The sequence below is a fragment of the Hyperolius riggenbachi genome, chromosome 10 (assembly GCF_040937935.1).
Source record: "Hyperolius riggenbachi isolate aHypRig1 chromosome 10, aHypRig1.pri, whole genome shotgun sequence".
NCBI classification, from domain to species: domain Eukaryota; kingdom Metazoa; phylum Chordata; class Amphibia; order Anura; family Hyperoliidae; genus Hyperolius; species Hyperolius riggenbachi.
Genome location: NC_090655.1, coordinates 195,199,717 through 195,225,488, shown reverse-complemented (window position 1 = coordinate 195,225,488; position 25,772 = coordinate 195,199,717). Strand labels below are relative to the sequence as shown.

The following is a 25,772-nucleotide window of genomic DNA, read 5'->3' as shown; positions in this document are numbered from 1 at the left end:
TCAAAATGCATATATACAGTCAAAAGACAAGAAGTACAAGGGGAGGGTGTATTTATAAAAAAATATAATTTTTTTTTATTATTGGAACTTTGCTGCTGGTAATATATTTAAATGTTTCTCACAAAGTTATTTTTTCCAAACTATATTTAGGCAGATTCACTTGATGATTTGTTGGCAGTAGAAGAGTATAGTGTTAACCATCACCAGTTAAGAAAGAAAGTGGTGGATAATATTATTTATGGGCATACTTAAAATATTAAAAGGGTACTTTTAATACAGTAATATTTTATGGTGACAGTAAGATTTTCTTCAGGAAAGTCTGAAAAATAGATATTACTTTTAGGAACTTTGGATATTTTGACTTACCTACTGGTGGCACTATTTGCCATACTGTTGAACTTTCCCTGTTCGCCAGTAGGTGGCTGTTTTCCATTCTCAACTGGCCTGTAATTCTGCATGGTTTGTGAGGAAGCAGGAAATTTGGGCGCATGAGGCAGGTGGACAAAAAGGGCGCCGCCATTCACTCCTATAATAAATATCGTTTAATGGGCGCCCAACAGGAAAAAAGGGCGGCGGAGAAAAATAACGTTTTACAAGCGGCGCCCGGAGACTTTTAATGTTTTATAACTGCTTCTCATGATTACACATTATTCAATGATTTATAATTTTTTAAACATTATTTTTAAATGAAAAACAGTACAATAATTTTTTAAAACATGATTTTTAAACGAAAAACAGCACAATATTTTTTAAAACGTTATTAATGTTTATCACAGGGGGGTCTTAGGTTTAGGCACCACCAGGGGGGTCTTAGGTTTAGGCACCACCAAGGGGGTCTTAGGTTTAGGCACCACGAGCGGGGTCTTAGGTTTAGGCACCACCAGGGGGGTCTTAGGGTTAGGCACCACCAGGGGGGTCTTAGGTTTAGGCACCACCAGGGGGGTCTTAGGTTTAAGCACCACCAGGGGGGTCTTAGGTTTAGGCACCACCAGGGGGGGTCTTAGGTTTAGGCACCACCAGGGGGGTCTTAGGTTTAGGCACCACCAGGGGGGTCTAGGGGTAGGTACAGGGAGGGTTCTGTGTGAGAGTAGGGTTAAGTATAGTTTTAGTAACATTCTTATTAATCTTTTATAAAACGTTATTATACATTTCACTTTTTAAACAGGGAAGATTAACGTTTTTACAATTCCCAATTTCATACACATTATTTAATGATTTATAACTTTATAAAACATTATTTTTAAACCAAATATAGCACATTTTTTTAAAACGTTATTCATGCTTATCGTATAAAACCCTGCGCCCTTTTTTCCCGGCGCCCTTTTTTAACGTACGCAGTTTGTGATTGTGAACTAGTCTGAGCTTCCACCTCCTGTCAGTAGTTGTCCTACTGTATATTGCAGCTGTGTCAGCAGACATATCTGTCTATCCCCCATGTAAAGACTGGATTTCTAGTCAGTAAGTATACCCCTTAGGGCTCTTTTCCAATACGAAATGTGATTGCAATCGCAATCACAATCGCATTTCAATTTCCACCATGCGATTGAGATCGCTAATGAGCTACTATACTCCGTATAGTAAAGCTCAATTGCATCCAAAACACGGCAGGACGACGATTGCGCTTGGACCAAAATCACATTGCAATCAGATTGCACTAATGGAAATTGCTGCTGCTGTTTCCATTAGTTTATTGTACCTTGCAATTTGCGATCAGAATCAAATCACAAATCGCAGGGTAGTGGAAAAAGGCCCTTAGACTGCTCCCTACACACGCCACCCCTATAATCCCACAACCACCTTCTCCCGTGCATTACTCTGTATTGATTTGGCAAGGCTACATGTATTTAGTCCTGCCAATAAAGCTTTTTTGAATTGAATTAAATAGAAGTGTCAAAAAACACTGTGGACTTCTCTGAGTGCTTCTAATTTCTGGTCCCCTGTATTTGTGTTTATAGATGGCTCAAACGGTTAGCCGGCGAACTTTGGGTGGTTCGCGTTCGCAGTGAACCAGGAACTTTTTTTCAAAAAAGTTTGGTTTGCCTATAGACTTTAATGGCCGCCAACTTTAGCGGTTAATAGCAAAGTCCCCTTACATAGTAAAAACACCAAAATTGTTGGGAATGTTAAGTGGAATAGTGGGAACAAGAGGAAAAACATTTTAAAACATTATACTTTTTGAGAAAATCAATTTTAAAGTTTCAAAGTAAAATGAGTAGATTCATAAAAAAAAGAACCGAATCATTAAAAAGAACCGGATGAATCATGAACCGTCAGTATAGCAGAGAATGCGTCCTGAGCAAGACGTGAAGCTGCTGGCTCCGCTGCTGTCTCTCCCCACCTGCCAGCACCTGTCACCCTCACCTCGCCTGGCACCCAGTGCACCCATGGGTGCACCGGGTGCCAGGCGAGATGAGGGTGACAGGTGAGGAGGTGGTATGCATGGTAAGGAGGATATGCATGCATACATTGGACGCATCTGGAGGAGGCCCTAGAGCTGCGCAGCCGCAATTGCGTCTATGTGGACTGCGCAGCCGCGGCAATCTGTGGCGGCCATATTGAGGGGGGAATGAGAACCCGACCCGTTTGGAGGGGTCGGGACCCGACCGGGGCCCGTATTACTGCGAGTGCCATGGTGGAATGAACGGGAGGGGGCGGATGGCGTCCTCCATGAATCTGGATTATGAAATGGTATTTAACTTTTTTCATACTTGTGGCCTCGTAAGTCCTTTAAAAAAAATAAATATATATATATATATATATATATTTTTTTTTTTTATTATTATTATTTTTATGTGCTGAGTGTGGGAAATCTGAAAAAAAAAATGATGTGGGGTCCCCCCTCCCGAGCCTCTGTAACCCCTTGTCCCCCATGCAGGCTGGGATAGCCAAAATGCAGAACCTCGGCCAACTGGGGCTTCGCACCTTGAGCTATACCAGCCCTCATGGTATGGGGGGACTCCGGGGGGGGGCGGGGGCGGCCAAGCCTTCCCCTCCCCCCCGGAGCCCTTGTCCAATCCATGGACAAGGGGCTCTTCCCCACCTCCAGTGCCCCAAGAGGAGGTGGGGGCGACGACTCCCTGGGGGGGGGATTCATGGTGGCATCTGGGAGTCCCCTTTAAAAAGGGGTCCCCAGATGCCCACCCCCTCCCAGGAGAAATTTGTATAGGGAGTATAGGGGTACAAAGTACCCCTTACCCATTTCCACAAAGGATTAAATGAAATAAAAACACAACCACGAAAAAGTTCTTTAATTTTCTTAATTAACCAGAAATACTTACATGTAGCTTTAAAAAAAATTCCCACGCCAATATCCTCGGTAAACCATCCAACGAATTACAGTATCCTCTTATGTTGCGATCTTCAATTATGTTGATTGAAGATCTCCGAAGCCCCCCACATAGCAGAGAATGCGTCCCACCTGCCTGGTGCAGGCAGGTGGGTAGAGACAGCAGCGGGAACCAGCAGCTTCACGTCCTGCTCAGGACGCATTCTCTGCAATACTAACGGCTCATGAATGAGCCAGATCTTTTTAATGAATCGTTCTTTTTTAATAAATCGACTATTTTTTTTAAACTGTCTCAAAAACTATATGGTCTTTTTGAAAAAAAAAATGTTTCTCTTGTTCCCACTGTTCTTCTTAATATTCCCAGTAATTTTGGTGTTACTAGCTTTTAAAGGGGCTTTGCTATTAACCGTTAAAGTCAGCGGGGGTATATTTTCCCATGGTCAGAAGGAGAATTTACATTGAAACTTTAAAATAGATTTTCTCAAAAACTATAAGGTCTTTTTGAAAGACCTTATAGTTTTTTTTCCCACTGTTCTTCTTAACATTTCCTGCAAGTTTGGTGTTTCTAGCTTTTAAAGGGGCTTTGCTATTAACTGCTAAAGTCGGCGGGCGTTTAATTTTCCCACGGTCAGAAGGAGTTATTTTAAAATGATTTTCTCAAAAACTATAAGGTCTTTTTGAAAAAAAAATGTTCCCCTCTTGTAGTCACTGAAAGAGCTCAGGTGTTAGACACCTTGAAACATCTTTTCCATCACTTTTCTGGCCAGCATAAATGTTTCTAGTTTTCAAAGTACGCCTCCCCATTGAAGTCTATTGCGGTTCGCGAAAGTTCGTGCGAACTGAACCTTCCGCGGAAGTTCGCAAATGGGATTCGCAAACCAAAAATCGGAGGTTCGGGCCATCTCTATTTGTGTTCCTGTTCCTGACCTGTTACTTTGATGCTTAGTATGGAACATTTTTCCTGTCTTTAACCTTGTCATTGGATTTTTGCTTTATTCCATGCATTGGTCTTTAGCCAGCATACTTGATATTTTTTGAGTCTGTGTACAGCATTCTTGGCTGTATTTACCTACAGTGCTGCCCATAATGATTCATACCCCTGGCAAATTTTGATTTAAAGTTACTTTTATTCAACCAGCAAGTATTTTTTTTGACGGGAAATGACATAGGTGTCTCCCAAAAGATAATAAAACTATGTATTTACATTTGAGCAAAAAGTGTCCAGTCCAAAATTATTCATACCCTTCACAAACTGTCACAGTCTGTGGGAAAATCCAAAGTTCTATACCATATATAGTTCTATACCAAATAGTCCAAGCTGTTCTAAAGCATCGCAAATACCCTAATTATTTGGGAACAGCTTTTTTTAATCAATTCAACAGGTGAACTCTGCAGTTGGTTTGTGGACAGTCATGGCTAAGACAAAGGAGCTCAGTAAGGACCCACGGCTGCGCATTGTGGCAGCTCACAAGTCAGGAAAGGGCTACAAGGCCATTTCTAAATGTTTTCAAGTTCCAGTGGCTACAGTGCAAAGTATTATTTAAAAATACTAGATGTTCCGCACTGAGGAAAATCTCAGAGGATGTGGTCAGAAGCCAAATGTGACACCTGCGCTGGCCAGGAGGATAGTGAGAGAGATGAAAAAGAATCCAAGGATCACCACCAAGGCCATCCTGGTGAATCTGGGCTCTGCTGGTGTCAATGTCTCAAGGCAGACAATCCAACAGACACTGCACACTGCTGGGTTCCATGGATGCAAACCAAAAAGGATGCTACTTCTCCAGATAAGGCACACAAAAGCTCGCTTGGCCCTTGCAAATGGTCATTTGGACAAAGAAGAAGACTTCTGGTCTTCTGTGTTATGGTCAGATGAAACAAAAAAATTAATTGTATGGTCACAATGATGTTTCCTTCATTTGGCATAAAAAGGAGAAGCCTTCAACCCAAAGAACACCATCCCCACTGTCAAACATGGTGGTGAGAACCTAATGCTTTGGGGATGTTTTTAAGCCAATGGACCAGGGAACCTAATCACGTAAATGGCACCATGAAAAAAGAGCAATACATGAGGATTTTCAATGACAACATCAGGCAGTCTGCAGAGAAACTTGGTATTGGGCACCAGTGGACATTTCAGCATGACAATACAATAACAATACAATACAATAACATTTCTATAGCGCTTTTCTCCCATAGGACTCAAAGCGCTTAGGCTCTCTCAGATTCAGTAATTAGTAGGATGAAGTATTCACACAACAAAAGTTATATTTCTGCAAATGCCAAACTGAACAGGTGGGTTTTCAGTCTGGATTTAAACACGTCCAGGGATGGAGCTGTCCTGATCTGTTGAGGTAAGGAGTTCCAAAACGTAGGGGCAGCATGACAGAAGGCTCTGGGACCAAAAGTTTCCAAGTGGACTCTGGGTATGACTAGATTATTAGAACCTGTTGATCTGAGAATGCGGGGATTGCTACGCAGCTGCAACATATCTTTCATGTATCCAGGGCCTAAATTATTCAGGGATTTAAATGTCAGTAGGCCGATCTTGAATAGGACCCTCCATTCTATAGGTAGCCAGTGAAGGGAGTGCAGGACTGGCATTATGTGGCAGTGACGGGGTTGGTTGGTTAGCAGTCTGGCAGCAGTATTCTGTATCAGCTGTAGTCGGTACAAGACCTTTTTTGGAAGGCCAGTGTAGAGAGCATTGCAGTAGTCCAGTCGGGATGTGATGAAGGCGTGGACTAAGGTTGGCAGATCTTCTGGGGGTATGAGGTGCTTGATTTTTGCAATGTTCTTCAGGTGAAAATAGGACGATTTCACCACAGCAGAGATTTGAGTTCTGAAGTTTAAATCCCAATCAATTAGAACTCCCAGGCTACGCACATGATCAGAGCTGCGCAGATCCGTGCCTCCTATTCCCAGTGGTGAAGACTGCAAGTTAAGTTGTTTTGTTATCATGCTCTGCCCTCCTATCAGAAGGACTTCAGTTTTGTCTGCATTTAGTTTCAGCCAGTTGTCATTCATCCATTGCTGTAGTTCACGTAAGCAGGCGTTTATAGTTAGAGTTGGGTCTGTCACACCAGGCTTGAAGGAAAGATATAGTTGAGTGTCGTCTGCATAGCAGTGGTATGTCAGGCCATGTTTTTGGATTAGTTTTCCCAGCGGTAACATGTAAATCGTGAAAAGCAGGGGAGAGAGGATTGAGCCCTGGGGCACCCCATACCTAAGTGATACAGGGGTGGACAGGAAGGGCCCCATAGACACTTTGTGGGTTCTGCCACTCAAGAAGGATTGGAACCACTGAAGAACTATGCCATCAATGCCGCAGTATTCCTGTAGCCTGTTTATCAAGATGTCATGGTCAACTGTATCAAAGGCTGCAGAAAGGTCTAGCAGTATGAGGATGGAGCACTCTCCTCTGTCTCTTGCCATGAGCAGGTGGTTGCATATTTGGATGAGGGCCGTTTCAGTGCTGTGGTGTTTCCTGAAGCCAGACTGGAATGGGTCATAACTGTTGTTTTGTAGGATTTTGGCTTCTAGCTGGAGGTAAACAGCTTTTTCAATTAGCTTGCCCAGAAAGGGAAGGTTAGAGACAGGTCTGTAGCTGGTCATTGCATCTGACCCAAAACACACAGCAAAAGTAGTGAAGAAATCAGAAAACAAGATTAACGTTTTGGAATGGCCCAGACAGAGTCCTGACTTGAATCCAATATCTGTGGAAGGAGCTAAAGATCAGGGTGATGGCAAGAAGACCGTCCAACCTGAAAGATTTGGAGCTCATTGCTAAAGATGAATGAGCAAAAATACCTGTGGAGACATGCAAAAAAGCTGGTCTGCAATTATAAGCGTTTGATTGCTGTAATAGCCAATGAAGTCTTTTCTATTGGTTTTTGAGAAGGATATGAATAATTGTGGACTGGACACTTTTTTCTCAAATGTAAATAAAAGCTGAGAAATGTTTTTCCCCCCCACAATAATGCCTCTTGTGTATAGTCTTATTATCTTTTGGAAGACAACTATGTCATTTCCTGTCAAAAAGTTACTTGCTGGTTGAATAAAAGTAACCTTAAGTCAAACTTTGCCAGGGGTATGCATAATTATGGGCAGCACTGTATATGTATTGTTGCTTATATCTTATGTTGTTAATGTTTTCCCTAGTTGTTAGAGTAGAACCACTGTCCCTTTCTCCCAACCTAGAGATATCCCTGCTATATGTTACTTAGTTACATAGTTTGGCTGAAAAAAGGGCATCTATCCATCAAGTCCAACCAGAATAATAAAAATAAATAAATGCATAAATGAGTAAACATTCGGTACCTTTCTGTCATGCACCCTCACGCATCCCAGTTGAAGCCTCTAGAGAGGGTAAGTATCTGAATTTTTGCCCTAATAATCCCACAGCTTTGCTTTAAGTGGTTGTTATCTTACTTACAGGCCACATACAGTGGCTTGCAAAAGTATTCGGCCCCCTTGAAGTTTTCCACATTTTGTCATATTACTGCCACAAACATGAATCAATTTTATTGGAATTCCACATGAAAGATCAACACAAAGTGGTGTACACATGAGAAGTGGAATGAAAATCATACATGATTCCAAACATGTTTTACAAGTAAATAACTGCAAAGTGGTGTGTGCATAATTATTCGGCCCCCTTTGATCTGAGTGCAGTCAGTTGCCTATAGACATTGCCTGATGAGTGCTAATGACTAAATAGAGTGCACCTGTGTGTAATCTAATGTCAGTACAAATACAGCTGCTCTGTGAAGGCCTCAGAGGTTGTCTAAGAGAATATTGGGAGCAACAACACCGTGAAGTCCAAAGAACACACAAGACAGGTCAGGGATAAAGTTATTGAGAAATTTAAAGCAGGCTTAGTCTACAAAAAGATTTCCAAAGCCTTGAACATCCCACGGAGCACTGTTCAAGCAATCATTCAGAAATGGAAGGAGTATGGCACAACTGTACACCTACCAAGACAAGGCCATCCACCTAAACTCACAGGCCGAACAAGGAGAGCGCTGATCAGAAATGCAATCAAGAGGCCCATGGTGACTCTGGACGAGCTGCAGAAATCTACAGCTCAGGTGGGAGACTCTGTCCATAGGACAACAAGTAGTCATGCACTGTACAAAGTTGGCCTTTATGGAAGAGTGGCAAAAAGAAAGGCATTGTTAACAGAAAGCATAAGAAGTCCCGTTTGCAGTTTGCCACAAGCCATGTGGGGGACACAGCAACCATGTGGAAGAAGGTGCTCTGGTCAGATGAGACCAAAATGGAACTTTTTGGCCAAAATGCAAAACGCTATGTGTGGCAGAAAACTAACACTGCACATCACTCTGAACACACCATCCCCACTGTCAAATATGGTGGTGGCAGCATCATGCTCCCCCCGAGCATGATGCTGCCACCACCATATTTGACAGTGCATCTCTTCAGCAGGGACAGGGAAGCTGCTCAGAGTTGATGGGAAGATGGATGGAGCCAAATACAGGGCAAACTTGGAAGAAAACCTCTTGGAGGCTGCAAAAGACTTGAGACTGGGGCGGAGGTTCACCTTCCAGCAGGACAATGACCCTAAACATAAAGCCAGGGCAACAATGGAATGGTTTAAAACAAAACATATCTATGTGTTAGAATGGCCCAGTCAAAGTCCAGATCTAAATCCAATCGAGAATCTGTGGCAAGATCTGAAAACTGCTGTTCACAAACGCTGTCCATCTAATCTGACTGAGCTGGAGCTGTTTTGCAAAGAAGAATGGGCAAGGATTTCAGTATCTAGATGTGCAAAGCTGGTAGAGACATACCCTAAAAGACTGGCAGCTGTAATTGCAGCAAAAGGCGGTTCTACAAAGTATTGACTCAGGGGGCCGAATAATTACGCACACCCAACTTTGCACTTATTGATTTGTAAAAAATGTTTGGAATAATGTATGATTTTCGATCCACTTCTCACATGTACACCACATAGTATTGGTCTTTCACGTGGAATTCCAATAAAATTGATGCATGTTTGTGGCAGTAATGTGACAAAATGTGGAAAACTTCAAGGGGGCCGAATACTTTTGCAACCCACTGTAATTTTAGGTAAGCAGTTAAAATCTGGCAGAACTGACAGGTTTTGGACTAGTCTATTTCTTTTCCTCATTTTAAAGCATTTCCTGAACAGCAATTTAACTGCCAAAATAGTAAGATACCGGCCAGCTTTCCAACTCACTATTTTGTCAGTTAGACTTAGCAACTGTCGTTCAGGAAATGCTTTTAAAAAAAAAAAAAGCCTTGACTATCCCCCATGAGGAGATGGACTAGTCCAAAACCTGTCAGTTCTGTTAGATTTTAACTGCTCACTTTTTTCAATGAAGTGGTCCTTTAAGGAGGCTACATTACTGCTGTTTGTGGTCTGCTTTTTTGCTTCTCACCTTTATTGTAGAAAATCTCAGATGCACTTAGAAATGCATCATTGATGGTCAGGCTCTGAAGTGCATTGTGTATGCAATCATGGTCTTTCACTCCCTTGTACAATGTAGACAGCAAGACTTCCTTAGTTTTTCCATCAGCTCCTGAAGGTTATACAGTAAAGTATTAGCTGAAAAATGCATAGACTAAAATTACATTTTTTTTTTAAATAAAGGTCAGTAATGGCATAGGCTTGGCTCCTTTTTCTTCTGACTGCTCTCTTCAAATATTAGAGTTCACGCAGATTCACAAAGTATAAATGTATTCTAGGATCAATAAAGAAAATTGTTATTATCTACAATTACATACAGTATAACATTACACAGCTGTTGCTCATAGTGTTATAAATAAGAGGCGTGTCACAAACCGCAAGGGCCGGTCTGCGATTGGGTCAATCGATCGGAGTCAGAAATCCTCTCACACTGTCATTTTGCTCATTACGAAGCGTAACCGACTTCGCAGGTTGATGAACCAACTAGCGGAGGGAATGTTCGGACGCCAAAGGATTCACCACACACATACAATTCAAAGATCTGCCACCAAGCGGGTTACACAGCCCGCTACTGTAATTATGCTACTACTTCGAGAACGCTCTGTTAACCCTTTGCAGTATGCAGGAATCTGGGTCAGATCTGAATATCTGAGCCGGGTCTGCGCATACGGGTTATAAATGTACACTTCTATTAAACACAGGGTAGCGGTTTCAGGAGAATAGATACGTTTGTATTCAGAGCAGGTCGTAACCATAACGATTTTAAAATGTTTTAATAATAAAGTTGCATTACATACATTTATATAGATCAACGCATAGACACATAGCTAAAAATAAAAGGGATAAAATTAGAATTAGTTAGTTATGGCTGAGCAGTCCATTTGGAGAGTGAAGAAAAGAGTCCGGTTTAAATTAGGCATTAACCAGTTCGGCCTATCTGGACGAGCGTCCTCGTCCAGATAGGCACTGCTGCTGCCGCCGGCTCGTGTGCGCGATCGGGCGCGCCCCCGCGCGCGCTCCCGCTACCCGCTGCTAGCCCCCCGATCAGTGAATGGGAATATAATTCCCATTCACCGATCTAACTTCCCCGCAGAAATACCGACACTTTCTCTCCAGAGAGCGCGGTATTTCTGCCCCCAGGAAACTTCTCCCCAGCATTTTAGTTCCTGGATGCGAGATCGTTCGCATCCAGGACTTTTTTCACTGTGGCCATCTTGTGGCCAAACAGTAAACTGCACCCACATACATTTTTAATAAAAAAAAATATTATTTTACATTTAAAATTAGCAGTTTCCCTCCCACACCAAAAATTACCCACATACACTTTTTTTTATTAAAAAAAAAAAAAAAAACAATAAAGAAAAAAAAAACAACAACATAAATAGTTACCCAAGGGTCTAAACTTTTTAAATATGCATGTCAAGAGAATATGTTATTATATTATTTAAAATTATAAGCTTATAAATAGTGATGGACGCAAATTGAAAAAATGCACCTTTATTTCTAAATGAAATATCGGCACCATAAATTGTGATAGGGACATCGTTTAAATGGTGTAATAACTGGGACAGATGGGCAAATAAAATACATGCGTTTTAATTACGGTAGCGTATATTAATTTTAAACTATAATGGCCAAAAACTGAGAAATAATGAATTTTTTCAATTTTTTCTTATTTTTCCTGTTAAAATGCATTTACAGTAAAGTGGCTCTTAGCAAAATGTACCCCCCAAAGAAAGCCTAATTGGTGGCGGTAAAAACAAGATATAGATCAATTCATTGTGGTAAGTAGCAATAAAGTTATAGGCAAATGAATGGGAGGTGAACGTTGCTCGGATGCATGAGATTTTCGGCACTGCGGTGCTGAACCGGATAATGGTAAGAGTCTTTGGAACAATGCATGCGTTCGGTCCTTCTGTAGAAAGGCATGCTAGAAACTCTTCTTTAGCAGATGAAATGGTGAAAGACAAGGCGGGCAATGCTGGCCCCAGATTTATACAATCTTAGAATTGGGGCTGGATTACCTCCAAACTAGGTGGGGTTAAGGCGAAGGTACCTCCTGGTCAGCAAGGTCGCAGCCCCCAGAACTCAGAGCAGAAAATGTAACATTTATTAATCATCTGTGTGACTCCGCCCCAGATTGGCGTATCGCAAATCCGAGGCTATATTCACAAGCGGCCCGCGATCCTGTATCAAATGAGGGTACACATGCCTAGTCTACCGCATTCGGTCTGCGCATGCTGAATAAAGCAGTTTCCTGATTGACCCCCAACAGTTAGAAAATTGTAATTCGGGTGGATGATAGAACTGGTTTATGGGTATCAGAAAATTTATTTTTTGTCTTCTGTGACAAGCCTATTTTGAATTACAAATACATTAAAGTTCTCTTTGTTTGGTTCTAAGATTTCAGAGGGAATCCCTTATCTATGCTGGTTCTACCTGGTTTTTGGGGATGAGCTGTAGGCAGCAAATGGTCTCCTCAGGAGGTCTAGCCACGTGGGACATTCCTCTCTGTACCTAATGCAGGATATGGGAAGGTGGGTGAGGGGTTTTCTTTCATTCAGAAGAGAGGGGAGAGACATCTGTGGTACATCTACACACGACTGACAGTAATGGGGCTGGACCATTACGAAAGTCGTTGGTGATTACACACGACTTTCCGTAATGTTCATCACAAAGGGCATTACTGTTATTATCAGGGTATTATTACCAGACAATTATATAGCATCATTGTACATGTAAAAAAGCAGACTGGAAAAAAGGAAGCTGGATATTGCTGCTTACCAAAATATTGGTAAAATTACTGATATTTTACTACTTAACCAGTTCACCCTTCAGTTGTTTTTCACCTTATGCATCCGAGCAATTTTCACCTCCCATTCATTCGCCAATAACTTTATCACTACTTTTCACAACTAATTGATCTTTATCTTGTTTTTTCCACCACTAATTAGGCTTTCTTTGGGTGGTACATTTTGCTAAGAATTATTTTTTTCTAAATGCATTTTAAGGGAATATTAAGAAATAAATGAAAAAAATCATTATTGTTTTTTGGCCATTATAGCTTTAAAATAATACATGCTACCATAATTAAAATCTACATATATTACTTGCCCATTTGTTCCCGGTTATTACACCATTTACATTATGTCCCTATCACAATGTTTGGCGCCAATATTTTATTTTATTCGGTTTTGCGTCCTTCACTATTTACAAGCTTATAATGTAAAAAATAATAGTAATATACCCTCTTGACATGCATATTAAAAAGTTCAGTCCATCAGGTAACTATTTACGTATTTTTTGTTTTTTTTTTAATTGCAATGTTGTTGTTTTTTTTTAGTAAAACATTTTTTTTAAGGTGTGGGAGGCAAACAGTTAATTTGAAATATAATAGACTTCCATGATTATTTCCTTTCAGACAATACCATTTGCCTCTAAAAAGGAACCGTAGGAGGCACCCAAAGATATTCTATTCTCTAAATCATAAAATATAGGAGTAGATTTGGTCTTACCTCCATAAAAGAACAAACCAATTGGGTAGATAAAGTTTAATGATGCACAATAGACAAAGTTTAAGAAATAAGAGGCGTCCACACCCGTGACTGCTGCAGACTGAGGCACTTGTTATTGACCTGAGGAAGCGGACCAGTAACCGTGAAACGCGTTGTCTTTTGTGCATCATTAAAATGTATCTACCCAATTGGTTTGTTCTTTTATAGAGGTAAGACCAAATCTACTCCTATATGTTATGATTTAGAGAATAGAATATCTTTGGGCGCCTCCTACAGTTCCTTTTAGCAATAGTTCAACCTCTCGGGGTAAAGTATTGGACACCACGTGTTTCAATTAACCAAGGAGAGCGGCCAGCCAGTACCTGCTTAGCGGATCTGGGATTCCGAACGGGAACTGTTAATTTCATGTAGGCTCTGTCTGTGGTTTCAGGAGTGCAACCCGTCTTTGTGAGTATATTTTATTACTCTGTTCCTATCCATATACCTAACTATACTGCACCATTGGGCTCCTAGTCTCTCTTATTACAGAATCTTGGCGGTTGGAAGCTCAACTACCAGGAGTCATCCTAAATCATCAGTTACCTGAAAGTCCTGCGCATTTCATTGGCTGCAGTAATTTCTGAGTCACACGCCTGAAACAAGCATGTGGCCAATCTTGTCAAATTTTTGTCAGAAACATCTGAGATATGCACGCTAGTTCAGGGTCTATGGCTATAAGTATTAGAGGCAGAGGATCAGCAGGAAGGCAGCCAAGAAATGTGCATTGTTTACAGGGAAATAAATATGGCAACCTCCATATCCCTCTCACTTTATTTGTCCTTTAAAGGAGTCATCAGGGGAAAACAGGTAAAATAAGTGATACTTACCGGGGGCTTCCTCCAGCTCCAAGCTCCCAGGATGTCCCTTGCCGCAGCTCTGCCTGCAGCCGTTCACCGCAGGTCCGTCCCAGTCCCCGGCGATGACATCAGAGCGACCTGGAGGCGATGATTGACAGTGCAGCTCGCGCAGGCGCAGTACAGAGCGACCTCCGGGTCGCTCTGACGTCATTGCCGGGGACCGGGACGGACCTGCGGCGAACGGCTGCGGGCAGAGCTGCGGCGAGGGACGTCCTGGGGGCTTGGAGCTGGAGGAAGCCCCCGGTAAGTACCACTTATTTTACCTGTTTTCCCCTGATGACTCCTTTAAGAGAAAAGCCTTTTGATTTCACTGAATTTTAAAATATTTTCAAGATGCTGAATGTCTGTACAAAGTAAGTGTATTTAAAAGAAGATGTTGACATACAGAGCAAATTATGAACTTACATTGTAGCCGTTATGGTAACTGTCCCCAGAATCTGCGGGCACTTCCGCATTCTTTCTTTTATGCAGTGTGAGGGAGTCTTTGCATGCAGTGAGGCTTTGTTCACATTATAAATAGCCAGCGCTATCACAAGCGCTGAGCGATTTATGAAGAGTCATGAAGAGTTTTTTTCCTCCGCTTTTCCCTGATCTTTGCGCTGAGAAATCTGTTTTCTAAGCGCTTTTGCAGAGCGATTCGTTTTTTCACTTCCTGACAGTCAGGAAGTGAGCTCTTTCATCCGGTAATGGATAAATACAATGTACTTATTCATGAAAGCGCTGGGGAAATCGCTACACAAAGCGCTTTTTCAAGCGCTTTGCAATTTCCCTATACCTTCCATTGAGCAAAAACGCTCAGAAAATTGTACAGGCAGCGCTTTACTGAGCTAAAGTGCTGCTACTTTCAGCAGCTTAGATACAGTTTTTTCTAGAGCCAGTTTACCAGTATTGATCTCTCATTCCTGACCCCAGCTAGTTTGTGACTTCAGTTGATCTACTTTCCCATTGCCAATCCTGCTTATTCCTGTCCTCCAGTTGTCTGCCACCTGCCTTGACCTTTGTCCTGTTTCATACTATGCTAGTCTGCTACCTGACTTGACCCTTGGCCTGTTTCCGACTGCACCTGCCTTTGGCCTGTTGTCGACTATGCTTCTCCATACCTTTCACAGTAGACTTTGTTGTTCTCTCTGTCTCCTGTGTGGCAATACCTGGACCGTGACCTGGTGCTGATTAGGCAACAAAGTAGTGTATTGTCCGCTATGGGTAGACGCCCATCATTCCTTGTGAGGTGCTCTGATTTATTTTAAATCTGGCTTATTTAAAATAAGATGCAAAGGAAGATGCCAGTGTGCCATTCTATTCTAGATTGCAGTATGATTCCCCCATGATTGAAAATGACCTCCTTCTATACATAATATAAAAAGTTCATTGGCAATAGCTGTAATTAAATCTTGTTTTTAAGTACATACATTCTTAAGGGGAGGGTAGACTCTATATTAGGGTGTGGGGAGGGCTGTAGTCTCTTACCATACCTCCCTTGTGTCTGCGCCCCCCTCTATTTGCATATAATGGCTCTGGTATCATAGCTGGTCAGCACTCTGACCCATCTCCGCACAGGCTCTGTGACCGCACTCCCCTCTGTCATAATCAATGTGCATGAGAGCGCTGATGTGTTACCAGCGTACATTGATTGTGACACACCTACCCATACACATAGCTTCTCATTTAGCTAGGGCTTATTTTGGGGGGAGGGCTTATATTTCAAGCTTGCTTGAATTATAAGATAGGGCTTATTTTCTGGGAGGTCTTATTTTAGGGGAAATACAGTAAGAACCCTTTTCAGATGTTTGATTTAATTAGCTGATTGGAGTCTTTATACTTTGAGCCTAGAATAGTGAACATTTTCACAATATTCTAGTGGTCTAAGATTTAGATTTTGGGGTTTTTATAAGCTGTAAGCTATAATCATCAACATTATAACAAATAAATGCTTGAAATATCTCACTTTGGATGAGTCTATTTCATATACTATTTTCACATTTTAAGTTGAAATTGATTATTGAAATAAATTGACTTTTGCACAATATTCTAATTTTTTCGAGTTTCACCTGTATTTTAGTAGGTATTAATTGGCTCTAACGATCTGAAAGCTGCCCCTTAGGACTTACAGTAAGAATTCACTTTTGCTGAGAAATAAGCAATCCCTATACACTATACCAGAATTAATGTCAAAGATTATTATTATATTATTTTGAACTGCTTGCATTAAAGTGAAACTCCAGACTAAAAATCTACTCAGCAGCACTGAAAAGGCCTGGTGTTTCTTTTAGAGTTTCACAGCATCAGATCTTTGTTTTTCTTACCCAAGCCTCATTTTAAGCTGCACAGAAGAAAACTGCCCAGGCATTTTCCCCAGATGCTGTGCAAAGCATGATGGGAGTTTTGATGTTGTTGTTCTCCTTCTGCTGTTTTGTCACACATTTGTTTTTTTTAATTTTTAATTTGAGATTTGAAGCCTAGTGCGGCAGCTGGGAGATCAGGAGACAGGAAAGTTGGAACTGTGTCTCATGCTCCCTGTCACCTCCGTTCATCCAAAAATATGGCTGCCCCCATGAAATCACAAACATTTGCATGTTCTTTTAAAACGGGGTGGGTAAGAGATTATATTACCTATCTATTTTAATTAACATAACTAATGTAACTTAATGACAGTTTGTTTGTTTAGGCTGAAGTTCCACTTTAAATCTGAGAACACAAATGCCCAGCCCTTCCACCATTATCCCACTACAGTCTATAAACATGGGACTTTTCATTCTACTTTCAGTTACTCAAATAGTGCAGGAGTTGAAAATAGCCAAGTCTCCTGCTTGATGTTGATGCCTATTTGTGGATGTGAAGGAAAAACTGGGCTATATGCGCTGATTTAGAGAGTGCAAATTCCAAAGTATAGAAGTGCAGTGCATACTGGGTCAGTTTAAGAAACCGCTGATTAATGTTATTATTTTTTTTAAACAAAAGCTACGCATGTATCTTACCTAGCATTAGCTGTGACAATACGAGAGCAACGCTAATTGGAGAAATCACCAGATTTGGCCTAGAATCACGTGAAGAGATCTTTTGGAACAGGTTTAGTGTAAAAGTCATCATATCTGCTACAGTTTCATTAAATGTAGTATCAAGCTGGTCCTTCATGCATTTTGGCCAAACCCGGGTACAAGATGAAGGAACTGATGTTGTCTCCACCTTAGGTGTAGTAGTGGCCTTTGTAGGAGATGCTGTCTGCTTAGTGGACGTCATTTCTGGTTTGTAAGTGCAATTTGTGATTGCAGAGCGTTCGTCTACTTTTGGAACTTCATTTTTTTCAGAAGGTTTGAATTGTGGTGGTTTTTCCTCTGTCATTTTTTGCTGTCCGCTCAGTGTATGTATGGTTGTTGGAGACTCCGTATGTTGTTTTTCAGGCTGAACTGTACTTTGTAATGGCTTAACAACTTCATTTTTTGTGCAATCCGCAGGATCACAGTTTTCTGACTTTATGGGAGTATTCTTTGACATGGACAGATGTTCCTATGAAATAAAACATAAGCAAATAAATACAAGTGTAAGGTATGAAAACAAATTAAGACAATAACAGTCTTTCTCTAACGCAGAAAATATTCATAAGCAAATTCTCCATGCCTAATTTGTGTTGGAAAAAAGCCAAATGTTTAAAAATTTGTTTGCAAACCTGAATTGGGACCGCAAGACAAAAACATGTAAAACTGTATTCCAGGTACCCTTACCTAAAGCAGGGAATTTGGGTGGCCATGGCCAGCTGGAAATCTGGGCACTGCCATAGATAGCAATGTTAGATTGTACTGTCAGGCAGAGAAGCTAATGGATGCGTATCTATGAAAAGGCTGCCGGGAGATTTGGGCGCAGGGTAAAGCCATTAAACAGCTCACCCTGCTTCTGCACAATCCTGGCGGCACTAATTACAATCCCCCCTCCAGGCCACCATGTTTAGTGGGGGGAAATATGTAATTCGGCTTCCAGCTTTTGCTGGTGGCAGAATTACAGTGTTTCTGTAGTAATTTGTGCTCCGTCTCTTGATTGCACCCAAATTACTCACTGAGCACAGCTATAGCCGTAATTCCTTTTACGGCCTATGGTATTGCCGGCTGCACGTAAATCGCCTGCAATGCAGTGCTCATGCTGGACAACCAATGAAGGTACAGTAATACAATTGATGTTCATTTTTTGTTTGTTTTTTTATTTTGTTTACTCAAAAATTTGAAACTTCCATGTAATGCCGGTTATTGTCTCTGTTGTTATTGTTTCTTCTGTAGCCTTGAGACAAAGATATCACTGCAAAAGTCTACACTGACCCAAAAGACCAGGCATCCATCGACGGCAAATGCAAAAAATAAATATAGCCAATCAAAAGGTATCCCCTTCTTTAAAACTAAAAAAAAGTTTGCCTTCTTAAAACAGAAGGTATTTGCAATAATTCAGGTTGGAGTGAGCTCTGAGATGTCTCCCATGATGCATCACTACTGAATATGCAAATCATCCTTTGCTGTCCCTGCAAGCTAACCACACCTCCAGAACCACTGGAATGCAATGATGTGTCAGCTTGTTAATTGTACAGAGCCACAATAATCCAGCATGTTGCCCATTACACACTCCTAGGTGTTCTGGTTCACCATGAGCTTGCTCGGTCGTTTGTAACTTCTTCAAAACTAAAATTGTCCCATATCAGAGGCACCAGAAATCTCCTGCAAAGGACAATGGAGTTTGTTGCCTACAGAGGCATTTCTGGGTATTACGGTGCCTATGGCAAACACTGTATTTGTGCCTTTCCCATGTAAAAATAGAAGGGTGCTGGCAGGGGCAGGGTGCAGGCAGGCGCAGGGTAGCTGGGTGCAGACTAGGGCAGGGTGCTGTCTGTGGGCAGGGTGCTAGCTGCAGACTAGGGTAGGTTGCTGGGTGCAGGCAGGGGCAGTGAGCTGTCTGCAAATGGGAGAGGGTGCTTTCTGTGGGCAGGGTATCTGGGTGCAGGCAGGGGCAGGGTAGCTGAGTGCAGACTAAGGCAGGGTGCTAGGTGCAGACTAGGGCAGGGTGCGTGGTGAAGGCAGGGCCTGGGTGCAGGCCGGTGCAGGGTGCTAGATCCAGGCAGGGGCAGGGAGCTGGGTGTAGATTAGGGCTGGGTGGAGGCAAGGGCAGGTTGATGGGTACAGGCAGGGTTAGGGTGCAGACTAGGGTTGTTTGAAAGCAGTGGCAGTGTGCTGGGTGCAGGTAAGGACAGGGTGCTGGGTGAAGGTAGGGTCAGGGTGCTGAGTGCAGATTAGGGCTGGGTGCAGGCAGGGGCATGTTTCTGGGTGAAGATTAGGTCTGGGTGCAAGTAGGGGCAGGATGCTGGATGCAGGCAGGGGCAGTGTGCTGGGTGCAGACTAGGGCTGGGTGAAGGCAGGGGCTGGGTACAGACTAGTGCTGTGTGCAGGCAGTGGCAGGGTACTGGAAACAGGTAGGGGCAGGGTGCAGATTAGGGTTGGATGACATTACAGACCTCAGATCAGCGGCGACCGGTCTCCCGGACTCCCCCAGTGCTACCCTTCCTGAGCCTCCCTCTCCATTCAAGTACCAGATGCAGTGAATCCGGCGATATCAAAGACAAAGAGAGCGGTGGGCGCAAACGCTACCTGCTTGGACTCCAAATGCAGGAAGTGATGGATGACATCACCTGTCGCTTCTTGATTTTAGAGTCCATACAACAGGCACAGGTAGGGTGTGCACCCGCCGCCCTCTTTGTCTTTGCTATCACCATATTCGCCGTGTCTGGTACTTGACTGGAGAGGGAGGCTCAAGAGGAGGAGGCGGCGGAGGGGGGCTCAGGTAGGTGAGGCAACGGCGAGGCAGCTAGCGATGGTGTGGGGGCAGGCCATGCCTGAACCCCTCTTGATAAGCCAGTCTCTGGACCTCAATCCTATAGAAAATCTGTGGAGCCTAACCTAAAGGATTTACAGAGTTTCTGTAAAGAGGAGTGGGCCAAAATCCCTCGTGGAAGGTGGGCAAACCTGGTAACAAACTAGAAGACACATCTCATGATTATCGATATGCTTGCCAACAAGAGTTTCTCCACCCAGTACTAAGTCATGTTTTGCCTAGCGATCAAATCTGGATTTGATATGATATGATATGCAACTCAATGTATAACTTTTATACAGCGGGAGACATGGCAGCGCTTTCATACAGAGGCTGTACCCACATGATCTACCTGCATGGATGTGCAGAGCTCCAGAAACTGGACAATATTATACAACTAGTACTCAAACAGGTATAACAAAGGAAGGTATTAGCTTCAGTAAATTATTTGTGCACAGATTATTCCCTATTGGACTATTATGGAAATAAAATAAAGGTAGAAGGCTGCGCATCCCTGACCCAATACTGTACACACGCACACCGCCCCCCTGGACTGAAATGTACGCTCCATAGACCAGTATTGCATTGTTTGGATGCGGGCGTACATTTCAGTCCAGGGGGGGGCGGTGTGCGCCACAGCGATTAACTATTCAATTGTACAGTATTGGGTCAGGGATGCGCAGCCTTCTACCTTTATTTTATTTCCATAATTCTGTAACTACCAGGCTAGCTGCACCCAGTGTGCTATCCTGTTTTGCATGGTAAGTATGTAGTTATGCATATGTTTTGTATCTGTCTGATTGCTGAGTGTGTATTTGAGCTATATAAGCGGTGCATATGAGGTGTTGAGTCATTCAGTTGCAGCCCATGTTGGTAAGCGCTTGCTTTGTTTTTTGCTGTTTGTATTGAATGTAAGTTACACATTTTAGCGTAGCTGCTCCCAGGGCAAAAACATTTGCTTTTAACTTAGGTTAGTTAGTGTTAGGACATCTGCTCTGGAGATTTACCTCAACGTTGGTGCAGATGTCCAGTATATTATATTTTTGCATGCAAAACTATCATGGAAGCTACTATTTCTCCATAGACCAGTATTGCATTGTTTGGATGCGGGCGTACATTTCAGTCCAGGGGGGGCGGTGTGCGCCACAGCGATTAACCATTCAATTGTACAGTATTGGGTCAGGGATGCGCAGCCTTCTACCTTTATTTTATTTCCATAATTCTGTAACTACCAGGCTAGCTGCACCCAGTGTGCTATCCTGTTTTGCATGGTAAGTATGTAGTTATGCATATGTTTTGTATCTGTCTGATTGCTGAGTGTGTATTTGAGCTATATAAGCAGTGCATATGAGGTGTTGAGTCATTCAGTTGCAGCCCATGTTGGTGAGCGCTTGCTTTGTTTTTTGAGGTTATGTAGCTGCTCGTAGCTGTTTTGGCTGTTAGAGACAGCTGTAAACAGCTAATTCCTGTCTGTGAACATTGTTACATTGTGGCAGTTTGCCCAGAGTACCGCGGTACTCAGAGCGTCTTGTGGGAGGGGTTTCAGCACAAAATCAGTCATACAGCGCCCCCTGATGGTCTGTTTGTGAAAATCATTATATTTCTCATGTAAAAGGGGGTATCAGCTACTGATTGGGATAAAGTTAAATTCTAGGTTGGAGTTTCTCTTTAAGGACCAGGCCCCTTTTTTCCATTCAGACCACTGCAGCTTTCACGGTTTATTGCTCGCTCATACAACCTACCACCTAAATGAATTTTGGCTCCTTTTCTTGTCACTAATAAAGCTCTCTTTTGGTACTATTTGATTGCTGCTGCGATTTTTACTTTTTATTATATTCATCAAAAAAGACATGAATTTGTCAAAAAAATGATTTTTTTTAACTTTCTGTGCTGACATTTTTCAAATAAAGTAAAATTTCTGTATACATGCAGCACGAAAAATGTGGACAAACATGTTTTTGATAAAAAAAACAAAAAACAAACCCATTCAGCCTATATTTATTGGTTTGGGTAAAAGTTATAGCGTTTACAAACTATGGTGCAAAAAGTGAAATTTCCCATTTTCAAGCATCTCTGACTTTTCTGAGCACCTGTCATGTTTCATGAGGGGCTAGAATTCCAGGATAGTATAAATACCCCCCAAATGACCCCATTTTGGAAAGAAGACATCCCAAATTATTCACTCAGAGGCATAGTGAGTTCATAGAAGATATTATGTTTTGTCACAAGGTAGCGGAAAATGACAGTTTGTGACAAGAAAAAAAAAAAAAGTTTCCATTTCTGCTAACTTGTGACAAAAAAAAAAAAATGAAATCTGCCACGGACTCACCATGCCCCTCTCTGAATACCTTGAAGTGTCTACTTTCCAAAATGGGGTCATTTGTGGGGTGTGTTTACTGTCCTCGCATTTTGGGGGGTGCTAATTTGTAAGCACCCCTGTAAAGCCTAAAGGTGCTCATTGGACTTTGGGCCCCTTAGCGCAGTTAGGCTGCAAAAAAGTGCCACACATGTGGTAATGCCGTACTCAGGAGAAGTAGTATAATGTGTTTTGAGGTGTATTTTTACACATACCCATGCTGGGTGGGAGAAATATCTCTGTAAATGGACAATTGTTTGATTTTTTTTTTACACCCAATTGTCCATTTACAGAGATATTTCTCCCACTCAGCATGGGTATGTGTAAAAATACACCCCCAAACACATTATACTACTTCTCCTGAGTACGGCGATACCACATGTGTGGCACTTTTTTGCACCCTAACTGTAAGGGGCCCAAAGTCCAATGAGTACCTTTAGGATTTCACAGGTCATTTTTGTTTCAAGACTACTCCTCACTGTTTAGGGCCCCTAAAATACCAGGGCAGTATAGGAACCCCACTAATGACCCTATTTTAGAAAGAAGACACCCCAAGGTATTCCATTAGGAGTATGGTGAGTTCATAGAAGATTTTATTTTTTGTCACAAGTTAGCGGAAATTGATTTTAATTGTTTTTTTTTCACAAAGTGTCATTTTCTATGAACTCACCATACTCCTAACGGAATACCTTTGGGTGTCTTCTTTCTAGAATGAGGTCATTTGTGGGGTTCCTATACTGCCCTGGCGTTTTAGGGGCCCTAAACCGTGAGGAGTAGTCTTGAAACCAAATATCGCAAAATGACCTGTGAAATCCTAAAGGTACTCATTGGACTTTGGGCCCCTCAGTGCACTTAGGGCTTGATTCAGTAAACGGTGCTAACCCAGTTAGCACGCCTAAAGACTTTGGGTGTGATAACTAGGGTGCTAACTGGGTCAGCACTGTTTACTAAATTTACATCGCGCGCAAAGTCCCACACTGAAAACTTTGCGTGCCCACAGCGCGGTGTGCGCGAAATGTCGCATCGCGGTGCGACGAAAACGGTGCGTTGATGCGCCTAAAGTTTGGTCGCATTGCGTGCGACTTAAACGTCACATGGTGCGACATTAACCACTTCCCAACTGAGGGGTTTTACCCCCTGACCACCAGAGCAATTTTCACCTTTCAGCGCTCCTTCCATTCATTCGTCTATAATTTTATCATTACTTATCGCAATGAAATGAACTATATCTTGTTTTTTTCGCCACCAATTAGGCTTTCTTTAGGTGGGACATTATGCCAAGAATAATTTTATTCTAAATGTGTTTTAATGGTAAAATAGGAAAAAATGTGGGAAAAAATTTATTATTTTTCAGTTTTCGGCCTTTATAGTTTTTAAATAATGCATGCTACTGTAATTAAAACCCATTAAATGTATATGCCTATTTATCCCGGTTATAAAACCGTTTAAATTATGTCCCTATCACAATGTTTGCCGCCAATATTTTAGTTGGAAATAAAGGTGCATTTTTTTCAGTTTTGCGTCCATCCCTAATTACAAGCCCATAGTTTATAAAGTAACAGTGTTATACCTTCTTGACATAAATATTTAAAAAGTTCAGTCCCTAAGGTAACTATTTATGTATTTTTTTTAAATTTTAAATTTTTTATTTTTTTTTTAATTACAAAAAAAAAAAATTGGGGAGTGTGGGAGGTAAGGAGTTAATTTTTTGTGTAAAACAAGTTTATTTGTGTGTAAAAAATGGTTAGGGTGTAGTTTTACTATTTGGCCACAAGATGGCAACATTACCAATTTGTTTCATGCGACCTGCAAGCGTCCTTCCGGACGCTTGCAGGAAGTAGAAAGAGGCTGGGACTTTGTTATTTTTTCACAATGATCGCGCTGCTCAGCCGAGCGGCAGCAGATCATTGCAGGGCTTAGATCAACGAACGGGAATGGATTTTCCCGTTCGTTGATCTCTGGGCGAGCGGGCGGCAGCGTGTTTACTAGCGGCGGGCGGCGTGTTTACGAGCGGGAGCGCGGACAGCGGCGGGAGTGCGCAGAGTACGGATTTCTCCGTCCCTGGGGGTGAAAGGATGGAAAAAGGGGCGGAGAAATCCGTACGCGCGGGGGTAAAGTGGTTAAGGTCGCACCCAATGCGACCTTATAGGCGCATCGGGTGCGCTGTTTTCGCGGTGCGCACGCAAAGTTTTGCGTGCGGGACTGTGCGCGCGATGTGAATTTAGTAAAGGGTGCTAACCCTGTTAGCACCCTAGTTATCATGCCTAAAGTCTTTAGATGTGAATTTATCATGCCTAAACTAACTTTAGGCATGATATAGGGCTTTTCACAGGCATGCTAACACTTAGCACGGTTTACTGAATCGAGCCCTTAGGGTGTAAAAAAGTGCCACACATGTGGTACCGCCGTACTCAGGAGAAGTAGTATAATGTGTTTTGGGGTGTATTTTTACACATACCCATGCTGGGTGGGAGAAATATCTCTGTAAATGACAACTGTTTGATTTTTTTTACACACAATTGTCCATTTACAGAGATATTTCTCCCACTCAGCATGGGTATGTGTAAAAATACACCCCAAAACACATTATACTACTTCTCCTGAGTACGGCGATACCACATGTGTGGCACTTTTTTGCAGCCTAGGTGCGCTAAGGGGCCCAACGTCCTATTCACAGGTCATTTTGAGGCATTTGTTTACTAGACTACTCCTCACGGTTTAGGGCCCCTAAAATGCCAGGGCAGTATAGGAACCCCACAAGTGAACGCATTTTAGAAAGAAGACACCCCAAGGTATTCCGTTAGGTGTATGGTGAGTTCATAGAAGATTTTATTTTTTGTCACAAGTTAGTGAAAAATGACACTTTGTGAAAAAAAACATTAAAAATCAATTTCCGCTAACTTTTGACAAAAAATAAAATCTTCTATGAACTCGTCATACACCTAACAGAATACCTTGGGGTGTCTTTTTTCTAAAATGGGGTCACTTGTGGGGTTCCTATACCGCCCTAGCATTTTACAGGCCCAAAACCGTGAGTAGTCTGGAAACCAAATGTTTTAAAATGACTGTTCAGGGGTATAAGCATCTGCAAATTTTGATGACAGGTGGTCTATGAGGGGGCGAATTTTGTGGTACCGGTCATAAGCAGGGTGGCCTTTTAGATGACAGGTTGTATTGGGCCTGATCTGATGGATAGGAGTGCTAGGGGGGTGACAGGAGGTGATTGATGGGTGTCTCAGGGGGTGCTTAGAGGGGAAAATAGATGCAATCAATGCACTGGGGAGGTGATCGGAAGGGGGTCTGAGGGGGATCTGAGGGTTTGGCCGAGTGATCAGGAGCCCACACGGGGCAAATTAGGGCCTGATCTGATGGGTAGGTGTGCTAGGGGGTGACAGGAGGTGATTGATGGGTGTCTCAAGGTGTGATTAGA

General features: G+C 42.3%; 1 protein-coding gene across 2 annotated transcripts in view; it reads right to left on the bottom strand.

Moving 5' to 3' along the window:
* The window catches only part of SERPING1 (serpin family G member 1), an 87,172-nt gene that overhangs the window by 30,282 nt on the left and 31,118 nt on the right, over nt 1–25,772 (bottom strand). For both annotated transcript variants that reach the window (XM_068255536.1, XM_068255537.1), the window contains 2 exons: nt 17,121–17,649; nt 9,706–9,846 (listed from right to left, as the gene is read on the bottom strand). In XM_068255536.1, the coding sequence (XP_068111637.1) occupies nt 9,706–9,846; nt 17,121–17,649 (670 nt within the window). The remainder of the gene's footprint in view (nt 1–9,705; nt 9,847–17,120; nt 17,650–25,772) is intronic.